This window comes from the organism of the source record quoted next, unplaced genomic scaffold (assembly GCF_019419815.1).
Source record: "Pyrus x bretschneideri cultivar Hongxiangsu unplaced genomic scaffold, Pyrus_bretschneideri_v1 Contig25, whole genome shotgun sequence".
Taxonomy (NCBI): domain Eukaryota; kingdom Viridiplantae; phylum Streptophyta; class Magnoliopsida; order Rosales; family Rosaceae; genus Pyrus; species Pyrus x bretschneideri.
In genome coordinates, this window is record NW_025999557.1 from 707,409 (window position 1) to 720,644 (window position 13,236).

Genomic DNA, 13,236 nt, shown 5'->3' on the forward strand with positions numbered 1-13,236 from the left:
GGACTAAATGAGTGGATTTGGAGAAAGACGATGAGGAACAAGAACGAAAGGGGATGCGATTGGTATATCTGATCGATGTGGAAATAGTGTGAAGATATTACTAGTAGGACTAATGTGATGGTACATTATGTGTTCTTATATAAATAGTGGAATATGTGTGTTAAAAGGTTAATAACTTAAAAACTAAAATTTTTCACCATTTACATAAAAACACGTAATATATCATTCATATTCCTATCACAACTAAAAATTTCTTGCCAGTATGGGTCAGTTTGCTGTTTCTAATGTAGTTTGTTGGGAAACTCGAGGCCAAACAGCTGGCTTTTCGATTTCTGTCAATTTAGTTGCCCAAAAGTCTTCTCGTTGTAACCTTTCCTACAATAATACCAGAAATAAGGTTGAAGCATCACCCTGATCTATGAAACCATTTAGCAATGAAGATCCAACTCTTTATAAATCCTTGCAAAAGTCTTTTAACTTGTCATAACATATTAGCTGACGAAAAAATTGTCATAAAAAAGAAGAAATAAATCAAAATTATGACCAAATTATTTGAATTTGCGATCAAAATTATATTTTACGTTGACGTTTGTTTATCATTTTTTGTCCAATCAATTGTTGTTAGCCTTCATTGACTTGGAAAATGTAGCATTGCAAGACTTCCCAGTCTGTCTCATGAGTCATGACGATAAGACGATGTTGACATTTAGCTTTTAATTGGTAGAGAGGGACCAATTTAAAAGGAAGGACTCGGCAAGGAGACAAAGCCATAACTCCACTAAGTCAAGGTCAACCTACACTTGGAAAAATGAACCAAACCAAAGAACAAAATAAAGCAAGAACAGGAGGAAAATGATACGGATGATCGTAAGATATATGATGGATAGTTTAGATTACGGAATCTTTAGGATTTTTAAGATCGGATTGGTAGAAAATTACTTGCGAGTTATCAGTCCACTAATACTTCTCTTATTTATCACAAAACAGGTTCTAAATTCGCTTTTCATTTTCCAGATCGATGAGAAAACAAGAAAACTTGTTGTGTTGTGCACACCCCATTTGTCATCATAATTCACAGGGAGCATGAACTTCAACTTGAGAACATATAATTTCACCATGGCAATAATCTTAATTAAGACTAAGACCTACCAAAATTCATATTAATAGATTCGTGGGTTTACTATATATACTGAGTCTTCGTCAATCTAAAGTGCATGTATCCCACCACAAAAGTGAATAAGAATAAAAACTTTCAGGGTTAGCTCAAGTGATCAAGTGAGGAGAAATAATGGAGTAATCATTTCACTGTAGAGAACTCAAAGATGAGCGGCACAATCAATTAGAATAAGTTAAAGGCATTATTTCGAAGTAAGAGATATAGGTCGGGATCAAAACCCAATAAAAAAACAAGTCCAAAGTGCATGCCAACACGTATTTGGTTTCAGAATTAATATTCGTGGTCACTTTTAAAAACTGTCAGTATAAGAATAATGTAGTACCAATGTTTAATTTGTACCATGTTTTTGTACAATATTTTCATACCATCTTAGGTGATATTTGATGTGGACAGCTATATCATTTAAAATAATTAGATTTTTAAATTTAATTCATTATTTAATAAACTAATAATTAAGAAAAACTAGTTAATTAAATGATAATTGTGGTATACGAGAAGTCCTTCTCCTTCATTTCCTTGGGTTTTGCAAATTTTTCAAATGATGTGGTCGTCCATATCATATGTCACTTAAAGTGGTATAGAAATGTGGTATAAAAATATGGTATGAATAGAATTACTCTTTAAACTAAATTCACAAACCAAATGATGTAAGTTACAAATGATTAGATTATTAATTAAGTATCGATTAACTTGCTTATTTTTTTATTGGTGACACGGTATTTGGTATGCAAATATGGTCTCATTATCCTTAAGAAATAGTCAATGTTTAGTTTAAAAAATAGTCAATTTAAGAAAGTGTAGTACTTGTGTTCAGTTTAAGAAATAGTCAGTATTCAATGCAAGAAATAGTTATAGAGTGTTGAGTTTAATAAATAATGATGGTACCAATGTTCAGTTTTTAGAAATAGTCATTGTTTAGTTTAAGAAATAGTATAGTATCCGCATTCAGTTTAAGAAATAATGTAGTACTCATATTCAGTTTTAGAAAAAGTCAGTTTAAAAAATATCTGTGTTCAGTTTAAGAAAGATTGTTAAAATTTAAGTCCCTTAAAAACTAAAAATAAAAAGTCCCTTTCGTTAAAGTTTAAATCTTCTCATTAAATAAAGTTGATTTTTATTGTCTCTATATATAATGCTTCTTAAAAACAAAAAACAAAAAGTCCCTTTCGTTTTCTCCTTATACTTTTTTACGTTTTCGTATATTGAAAACTACAAACGAAAAACAAAGTGGTTATTGAATGAGCTCTTAGAATATTGCTTTGTCAAAAAAGGTTAGATACCAATTATTAGGCCCAACTGAATTGAACTTTGTAGGAAGCAACCTGAGGGGTGAGGACGTGTGCCCATGTCAATGAAACTAGAGCCTTTGGCCATGCTTGGAGGGTTCTGAGTAAAAGGGTTGCATTTTGGCGGAGACGAACACAAAGAGCTCGGTGCAGGAAGAAAGTTCTTAACCAATGAAGTTACAAGCTCCTTCACTCAATCTTTTTGGTTACGGACAGTTTTGATGATTATTTATAGGAACTTTTGTGTTGTCTAAAATTGCATCAAATCTGCATGTGTAGGTTTTAGATCAGTTGGTTTGAATCTCTTCCCCGTTAACTAGAGTATATTAGAATACCACTTTGTAAAAGAAAAATAAGGTGACAAAAATGAACACTATTTAGAAAGGATGCAAAGAACTCCGTGGAATGCTGCTGGTTCTGCAACGATTCTGCAGATGTCTCGCATCCAAAATTTATTCTAAGCACCTCTAAACTTGCGCTTCTCTCTTTCTCCATGTCTTTCACGTTTTTCTCGCTAGTTTTGTTTTTGTTTTCTTATCGAAAATCTCTAGAATGTGTGCGCAAACATGATCAAAAACCTGTGACGAAGCAAATATTGTTTTCTAATATTATAGAAAAGAAAAATGAAAATGCACACATTATAGCTTACAAGTTCAACATATTACAAACAGAAAGAAAGATAAGGAAAAAAAGTAAAAAAAACACTAAAACATGATAACATACTCAAAAGTACAGACGTGAGAAGATTAAATTACCCTATGGTAACAGTAGGGACCTTTTCATATTCACCCAACTCTATCAACTTTTTGGGGAGAAAGCAACGACCCCCAAACTTCTGCTGCAAGAAAATGACACCAGCAAACACTAAACCTCCAAAAGGAATTATGACATCCCAAGAAGTGGAGTAAAAATCTGCTGCAGGGCTTGCATACAGGTACGACTCGTTGAATTGGGGATGAGCAAAGTTGTGAGCCCTGTAAAGATCGTATGCATGTGGCAGCGCTCGAACAAAAGTCGTTCCTACGTAGAACGAAATGGATAGAGCATTTTCCTTTGACTTGCAGAACATGTTGAGCACAATTTGAGGCAGCAAAAAACCGTCCATAACCAAACCAGAGTAAGATTTGAAGGCAATGCTTAAAATTGAGCGCTCGGCGTAGTTGCTCTTCTTCCAAATCTGATTATGCAGAAGAAAAATGGCGAAAGCCCCTGCAACATATAGTAGTAAGGCCACAAAGAGAGTCTTCTTCTCCATGAGCCAGAGCTCATTGCGATTTTCATTTTTTGATCTTGCTGACCAAGTTAGCTGCAGAAGACGGAATTGCAGCAGGAACGCTACCATTGTTATCACCCTCACAATTACCTCATTTACTTTAAGCCATCCTCCGGTTCCAAGGAACACGTTTTCGCGGTTGGTGCTATTCATGAACATGGCTTCGAAGTTTAGCATAAGGGGTATCATGTAGCCAAGAGTTAGAATTAGTAGCATGAAAATGGAAATGGAGGGAAGAACATCTGGATACTTCTTCACATGGAAGAGTTGTCGCACCACAAAGAAGCATGCCAGCGTGGTGGATATAAGAACCAATATGATCTCCACATCCATCCTCCAAATGGACCGCCTTTCTTCGAAGAGGGTGACGGAAGCTGAGGTTAAATCCCAAGTTTCAAAATGAAGAGGGTCGGACTTTTTTCGTGTGCTTTTTACGCTGCCCTTGATGAGACCCGAACTCTTGGTTGGGTTTGTTGTAGGGAACTGAAAGTTGACTGCAATCTCGCAATCTACAGAATCATCTGTTGGCTGCTTACCCTTTGAGGCCAGTTTTCTGCAGCCTACCATGCACAGGCTGCCATCGGTTTCATCATAGATCCCTTCGGCAAAGATCTGCATTTCGTTTAAAACTGATGTATTTCCAAACTTTGCATCAGGTAGCCAGTCGATGCTTATTTTGTAGCTAATATTGTACGCTCTGCTGTGGTTGAGGCTGTATCTCTCAGGAGCTGTAGATTCATCTTCATCTTCAGCGCTTGCAATCGAATACCGATTCGCCTGATAAAATTGATCCCCAACAGAAATCGGAACAGAACTGCCCCATGCAACTTGTCCTTCAGAATTCTTAGCTGACACATCAAATCTCATTTCATAAGAAAACGGATCCGCGTACACATTGGTCTTGCCACGAGCAGTCTCCTTTTTCGGGCACAACTTGTTTACGGTGTTGATTTTCGTGTACTTATACTTCGCGCCTGGAATCAGAATCCTTCCAATGTCATCCCCAAGACTTTCGAACGTGATCTTTTCAAAGTAACCTGACTCCGTCACAGTTTTGTTGCTCCAAATCTTCCCCACCATGCTACTACTGTTTCCGATTGTCCATACAGCTGGAAATCGCAAGCTCAATCTTGTTGAACAATCACCGACGCTAGTATTGTTCCAAGAGCCTGCTGCAACCAAGAATCGACATGCAACCAAAGACAGCTGATTTTTCTCTGCATCCCATGAACCTTCCCCAGCCAGTGTTGTATTGGGATCGAACCTTCGATACCAGAAGTTGCTGCTGTCTTCAAATTCCACCAGGACTCTCAACCTTTGTGTATTCTCCGAACATTCAATAAGCTTCAAGAACATAAACCGAGGAAAACTAGACGCAGCAACTGGAGTGCAGTTTTTCGCAGATACGCAACGGCTTTAGTATTTGAGATCAAATGCATGGTATCGCACTTCCCTTGAGAGTACAGAACAAAATCTCTTTATATTCAAGGAACTTGTGGGATTGGAACCATCAGCTCCACCAGAAGCACTGATGGCCTCGGATTTATTTGAAATCAGGGTGTACTGGTAGTTCATGCTAGGAAGCATCAAAATAGAGATTGGTTCGAAATAATCTGCATCATTCTCGGAACTGGTCATGCTCTCCAAGGTTCCGCTAATCAAACTTGTGACATTAGCGGAGTTCGTGAAATTGTGGAGCTTAAGAACAGAATGAATGTGATGCAAATAACTTCGTCCTTCCAAGTAATCATAACCCGAACCAACCATACAAAGCTTCCCGGAAGATTGTGACCAGAACCCACCAAGTGTAACACGTATTGAACTTCTTGGACGAAGAACTGATCGAGATGAGGACCCGCTACTTGTGGTGGAAGTACTTCCCACAAAGTAAAACGCATCTCTCGGAAATATCAAACTCCCTTGAAGCTTGATCAGGCCTTGAACATCAGTTTCTCCAATGCTCTGGATAACGAATTGAACAGAGTTGTCGTTAGGATAATACAATGGGCTAGGACTAAGAACGCCACTGCCACCGCCACGGGTGTAGTAACCTGTGTGGTAGTTTTGGTCTGGCGGTCCTTGCGCGTCTCCTTTCGGGGAAGACTGGGGAACAAATGAAGCACAGTGATCAGGGTAAGCTTTTTGGAGATCGAATTTAGAAGAGGCTGCAGAAGAGGTGGCGAAGAAAAGAAAGAAGAACATGAGAAAGACAGCCATGGATTCTTTGGTCATGGACTAAATGAGTGGATTTGGAGAAAGACGATGAGGAACAAGAACGAAAGGGGATGCGATTGGTATATATGATCGATGTGGAAATGGTGTGAAGATATTTCTACGTAGGACTAATGTGTACCAGGTCAACCATTAGCATTGGGATAGTTCTCTAGTGGTGGAAGCTAAATGTGACCGTCACACGAGATGATATTTTATGTGTCCTTATATAAATAGTGGAATACAGGCTTTTTAAGGGAAGGGATTCCCATTTTTCAAATAGAATGGGATACCCTTCTTGACCGTTAGATTTAACTTTAATGAAATTATGTGGTTGAGATTAAATCACAAGCCACAAAATTTCAATCATAAGATTTCATTAAAGTCAAATCTAATTGTCAGGAGGACGTCCCTTTTTTTTTTTTTTTTGAAAAATGGGAATCCCTTCCCTTAAAAGCTTCCAGTGGAACATGCCCTTAAGGGAAGGGATTCCCATTTTTCAAAACAAATGGGGATACCCCTCTTAACCGTTAGATTTGACTTTAATGAAATTTTGTGGTTGAGATTAAATCACATGCCACTTAATTTCAACCATATAATTTCATTAAAGTCAAATCTAACTGTCAAGAGGACGTCCCTTTTTTTTTTTTTTGAAAAATGGGATGCATTCCCTTAAAGGCTTCCTAGTGGAACAGACCCTTTAAGGGAAGGGATCCCCATTTTTCAAAAAAAAAATGGGAATACCTTTCTTGACCGTTAGATTTGACTTTAATGAAATTTTGTGGTTAAGATTAAATCATAAGCCACAAAATCTCAACCATAGCATTTCATTAAAGTCAAATCTAACTGTCAGGAAGACGTCCCCATTTTTTTTTTAAATGGAGATCCATTCCCTTAAAGGCTTCCTAGTGGAACAGACCCTTTAAGGGAAAGGATCCCTATTTTTCAAAAAAAAAATGGGAATACCCCTCTTGACCGTTAGATTTGACTTTAATGAAATTCTGTGATTGAGATTAAATTACAGGCCACAAAATCTCACCCATAAAATTTCATTAAAGTCAAATCTAACTGTCAGGAGGACGTCCCTATTTTTTTGTGTGTGTTAAAAGGTTAATAACTTAAAAATTAAAATTTTTTACCATTTACATAAAAACATATAACTATAAATTTCTTGCTAGTGTGGGCCAGTTTGCTATTTCTAGTGTAGTTTATTAGGATACTCGAGGCCAAACAGCTGGCTTTCCGATTTCTGTCAATTTAGTTGCTCAAAAGTCTTCTCGATGTAACCTTTCCTACAATAATACCAGAAATAAAGTTGAAGCATCACCCTGATTTATGAATCCATTTAGCAATGAAGATCCAACTCTTTATAAATCCTTGAAAAGTTCTTTTAACTTTTCAATTCATATCCTTCTCATGTTCTTCGTTGCAACATATTAGCGGACGTAAAAATTGTCATAAAAAGAAGAAATAAATCAAAATTATGACCAAATTATTTCAATTTACGATCAAAATTATATTTTACGTTTACGTTTGTTTATCATTTTTTATCCAATCAATTGTTGTGAGCCTTCATTGACTTGGAAAATAAGCATTGCAAGACTTCCAAGCCTGTCTCGTGAGTCATGACGATAAGACGATGTTGACAGTTAGTTAGCTTTTAATTGGTAGAGGGGGACCAATTTAATGAGGTGGATGGTGTGTCTTTTCATTTTTATATTCTACTCATACCTTTCTGTAATGTGTGATCATGATTAAGCCATTTTAATATTTTATATTAATTTTTTATAAAAATAATAAAACAAAAAATAATAAGAATATAAAATATTAACAGAACTTAACCGTAACTATCCAAAAAGAAGAGCATGAAAAAAGTATAAAAATAAGAGGACAGACAATCTATCTCCCCCAATTTAAAAGGAAGGACTTGGTAAGGTGACAAAGTCGTAACTCCACTAAGTCAAGGTCAACCTACACTTGGAAAAATGAACCAAACCAAAGAACACGATGAAGCAAGGACAGGTAGAAAAGGAAATGGATGATATGATAGATAGTCCAGATTACGAAATCTTTAGAATCTCCTCGGATTTTTTTTTGGTAGAAAATTACTTGCGAACTATCAGTCTGTTAATATTTCTCTTATTTATCATAAAACAGGTTCTAAATTCGCATTTCATTTTCCAGATCGATGAGAAAACAAGAAAACTTGTTGTGTTAGGGGGCATGAACTTCAACTTGAGAACATATAATTTCACCATAGCAATAATCTCAATTAAGACTAAGACCTACCAAAATTCATATTAGTAGATTCGTGGGTTTACTATATATAATGAGTCTTCGTCAATCCAAAGTGCATGAATCCTACCACAAAAGTGAATAAGAATAAAAACTTTCAGGGTTAGCTCAAGTGATCAAGTGAGGAGAAATAATGGAGTAATTATTTCATGATAGAGAACTCAGAGATGAGCGACATTGTCAATTAGAATAAGTTAAAGGCCTTATTTCGAAGTACGAGAGATAGGTCGGGATCAAAACCTAATAAAAAAACATGTCCAAAGCGCATGTCAACATGTATTTGGTTTCAGTAATGTTCGTGTTTAGCTTTAAAAATTGTCAGTATAAAAAATAATGTAGTACCAGTGTTCAATTTATGGCATGTTTTTGTACCATATTTTCATATCACTTTAGATGCCATTTGATGTGTACAACCACATCATTTGAATTGATTAGATTTTTAAATTTAGTTCATTATTTAATAAACTAATAATTAAGAAAAACTAATTAACTAAATGATGATTATGGTATACGAGAAGTCTTTCTCCTTCATTTCCTTGGGTTTTGCAAATTTTTCAAATGATGTGGTTGTCCACATCAGATGCCACCTAAGGTGGTATAGAAATGTGGTATAAAAACATGGTATGAATAACATTACTCTTTAAGAATAGATAATGTTAGGGAGACTAAATTTTTTAAACTAAATTCACAAACCAAATGATGTAAGTTACAAATAATTAGATTATTAATTAAATATCGATTAACTTACTTTTTTTTTTATTGGTGACACGGTATTTGGTTTGCAAATATGGTCTCATTATCCTTAAGAAATAGTCAATGTTTGGTTTAAAAAATATTCAATTTAAGAAAGTGTAGTACCCGTGTTCAGTTTAAGAAATAGTCAGTGTTCAGTTTAATAAATAATGATAGTACCAATGTTCAGTTTTCAGAAATAGTCATTGTTTAGTTTAAGAAATAATATACTATCTGCATTCAGTTTAAGAAATAATATAGTACTCGTATTCAGCTTTAGAAAAAATCAGTTTAAAAATATCAGTGTTCAGTTTAAGAAAGATTCGTTAAAATTTAAGTTCCTTAAAAACCAAAAAAAAAAGTCCTTTTCGTTAAAGTTTAAACCTTTCTCATTAAATAAAGTTCATTTTTATTGTCTCTATATATAATGCTCCTTAAAATAAACCTAGCCCAAAATATTTTTCATTAAACCTCCCGTAAAGACTAATTGGACAAGTAGACAAAAGAGGCGGTCTATTTTCCAAAACCTACAACTGATGACTTGTAATGAGTTTAAGAGAAAGTTTCCTCCTTGTTTTTTGACTCCATAATTTATGTTTCTTTGAATTCCAACTGCAAAACGTCATCCATATTCCATAAAGTTACAAATTCAGTCATCAAGAATTAGACAGTCTTAATTAGGATGCTGAAATATTCAACTGATAATGTAGTATCAGTGTTCAATTTAAGAATGGATAATTAAGTATCGATTAATTTTTTAAACTAAATTCACAAATCAAATGATATAAGTTACAAATGATTGAATTATTAATTAAGTATCGATTAACGTGTTTAATTTGTTATTGGTAACATGATATTTAATTTGCAAATTTGATCTCTCTAACATTATCTTTAAGAAATAGCTAGTGTTTAGTTTAAAAAATAGTCAGTTTAAGAAAGTACAGTACCTGTGTTCAGTTTAAGAAGTAGTCAATGTTCAGTGCAAGAAATAGTTATAGAGTGTTCAGTTTAAGAAATAATGATCGTACCAATGTTCAGTTTTCAAAAATAGTCATAGTTCAATTTGAGAAATAGTGTAGCACCAGTATTCAGTTTAAGAAATAATGTTGTACCCGTATTCAGTTTCAGAAAAGTCAATTTAAAAAATATCAATGTTCAATTTAAGAAATCTTCATTAAAATTTAAGTCCCTTAAAAAGAAAAAGTCCCATTCGTTAAAGTTTAAGCATTTCTCGTTAAATAAAGTTGTTTTTTATTGCCTCTATATATAAAACTCTCTAAAATAAACCTAGCCCAAAATCTTTTTCATTAAAGCTTCCGTAAAGACTAATTGGACAAGCGGACAAAAGAGGTGGTCTATTTTCCAAAACCTACTTCTGACTTGTAATGAGTTTAAGAGAAAGTTTCCTCCTTGTTTTTTGACTCCATAATTTACGTTTCTTTGAATTCCAACTGCAAAACGTCATCCATGTTCCATAAAGTTACAAATTCAGTCACCAAGAATCAGACAGTCTCCATTAGGATAGAGGTGGTTTGATATGGGATCTCAAATTGAGAATGAGACTTCGAATCTCAAATCGAAAATTTTTGGTAAGAGATTTGAAGACTAATCCTAAACTAAAATTTTGGTATTTCCATTTTTCAGGATTTTCGAAATTTTTTCGGTATTTCAGGATGGTTTCGTATTCCCAAATTTCATACAAATTGAAATAGCAATCATTCATACTTAAGTTAAATTAAGGAGAAATTAGGTTCATATCTCTATTTTTTTCTACTTCATTGATTAAAATCTTATTCGTTTTCAATTTTTGATCAAGATCCTTGGGTTTTAATAACCATCATTAATTATTTTAAAAATAAACTATTTACATGTCAAGTTAATTAAGTTTATTTTTAAATATATTCATTTATTGTTAGAACCGTTTCATTTGGTATATTTATATTACTGGCTAAACTTTTTATCATATATTTATATTTCTAGTTTGTACCCATTTTTAGTTTGCAACCTTTTTTTTTTTTTTTAAATTGTACCAATTTTCTTTTAAATTTTAATTTGTACCCATATATTAATTTCTTTTTGTCCCTAATTTTTTATACTTTTATTTGTACTCATAATATTTTTAACCTTTTATTTCTACCCATGATTTATTTATAATGTACCCATTATTCTTTACACATGTACCACTTTCTTACATGGAAAATGCATCCTTTTTTTTTGTAAGTACCATTTTTTATGTAAAATGCACCCATTTTTTTAATGTAAAATGCAACATCCCACATCACCCAAAGAAGTGGATCTTGTAAGCCTTATATGTATATTCTCATCTTTACCTAGCACGAGACATTTTGACGGCTCACTGGCTTCGGATTCCATAGAAACTCCGAAGTTAAGCAAGTTCGAGCGAGAGTAATCCCAAGATGGGTGACCCACTGGGAAGTTCTCGTGTGAGTTCCCAAAAACAAAACCGTGAGGGCGTGGTCGGAGCCCAAAGCGGACAATATCGTGCTACGGTAGAGTCAAGCCCGGGTTATGGTAGGGGTCCGGGCCAGGATGTGACAATTTGGTATCAGAGCCAATCCCTGGGCAGAAGTGTGCTGACGAGGACGTCAAACCCCTAAGGGGGGTGGATTGTAACATCCCACATCGCCCAGAGGAGTGGATCCTGTAAGCCTTATATGTATAGTCTCATCTTTACCTAGCACAAGACATTTTGGGAGCTCACTGGCTTCGGATTCCATAGGAACTCGAAAGTTAAGCAAGTTCGCGCGAGAGCAATCCCAGAATGGTGACCCACTGGGAAGTTCTTGCGTGAGTTCCCAGAAACTAAACTGTGAGGGCATGGTCGGGGCCCAAAGCAACAATATCGTGCTACGGTAGAGTCGAGCCCGGAATGTGGTGGGTGCTCGGGCGAGGATGTGACATAAAATCTATTTATTTTTTTAATCTAAAATGTACCATTGATTTTTTATATAAAAAATGGACCCAATTTTTTGTTATATAAAACGTTCCCCCTTTTTTGTATTAAATGTATCAATTTGGTATGTAAAATGTATCAATTTTTTATATATAAAATGTAGCCAAAATTTATTATATACATATACTCATATTTATAAAAATAAAATAAAATAAAATCTCTTTTTTTTTTTTTTTTTTTAATCTAGAATGCACCCATAAGCATTTTTTTTAATCAAAACCCATAAGCAATTTTGAATAATTGAATTGATAGTGTAAATGAAAGCAAAAAAACTGTTGAGTATTTATTAGTATATTATTGCATCTATTTTATTATGATGTCATTTATTTGGCAGGAGAGGGACTTCGATACAAAACCTAAAATGCATAAGGTTTGAGTTTATAACAGTTAAGAACCAAGGACCGCAACTAAACTATTCCTTAAATTAACATGCAACCAAAATAAAATAGGTAACAAACCCAAAAGTAAAAAAATAAGTTACAAACCTAATATGTTCGAAAACTAACAATACAATTTTTTGATTTTTTATTGAAGAAATAGACATGTTTGTGGGAGGTTCGTACCAAAAAATGTGGTGATAAAGGACTATGGTTACTACCTTAGACCACACCAATTATATTGCTACTAGTAGTTAGCAACAATTCAAATGTATAATAATAGATATAAATATATAATAATATATATTATTTATTTTCAGTTCGGTATGGAATTACCAAAAGATTGAGTAAACAATACCGAATCCCATACCGAAATTTTGAGAACGGTTTGAAATTTCAACCCAAAAATTTCTGGAATTTTGATTTGGGATCGAGATTTTTTCGGTTTGGTTCGGAATTTTCAAGAATTTTTTCCAACCCTAAATTTAGGACGCTGGAATATTCAATTGAACCAATTGCTTATTACTATTTAAAATTAATTAGGACTAAATTTAGAGTTTAGATTAAGAGTTACTGCTAAAACACTATCCCAAATTATCATTGGGATAAGTCGAACTTGGACTACCATTCAATTTAATTATTATAAAATAATCAAACCCGCGATCATTGTCTAAAACCGGGTCCATAATTCTTTTTTTGGTGGATTCCGGCAAGTGGACATCGATCAATGCCATCCCTGTATATTTAAAGGGACCAAAGTGAGGAGAGAGGTCAACTTTAGGGACAACATTGATAAATATTGGAATTGAGGGACCAAAACAGCAACTTAAAGGACCTATCATATTCTCTTCTTCTTTTCCTTCCCCATTCAAATGACATGCAGGCTAAATGACGAGAGAGACGAGAGAAGA

At 34.3% G+C, this 13,236-nt stretch overlaps 1 protein-coding gene across 1 annotated transcript; it reads right to left on the reverse strand.

The window, feature by feature from the left end:
* Positions 1-3,214: 3,214 nt before the first annotated feature.
* On the reverse strand, positions 3,215-5,953 carry LOC125478468. Its single transcript, XM_048586646.1, has 2 exons — positions 5,201-5,953; positions 3,215-5,080 (listed from the first exon to the last, which is right to left on the reverse strand). The coding sequence occupies exons 1-2, from the start codon at positions 5,951-5,953 to the stop codon at positions 3,215-3,217; spliced, it is 2,619 nt and encodes an 872-aa protein (XP_048442603.1).
* Between the last annotated feature and the right edge of the window lie 7,283 nt (positions 5,954-13,236).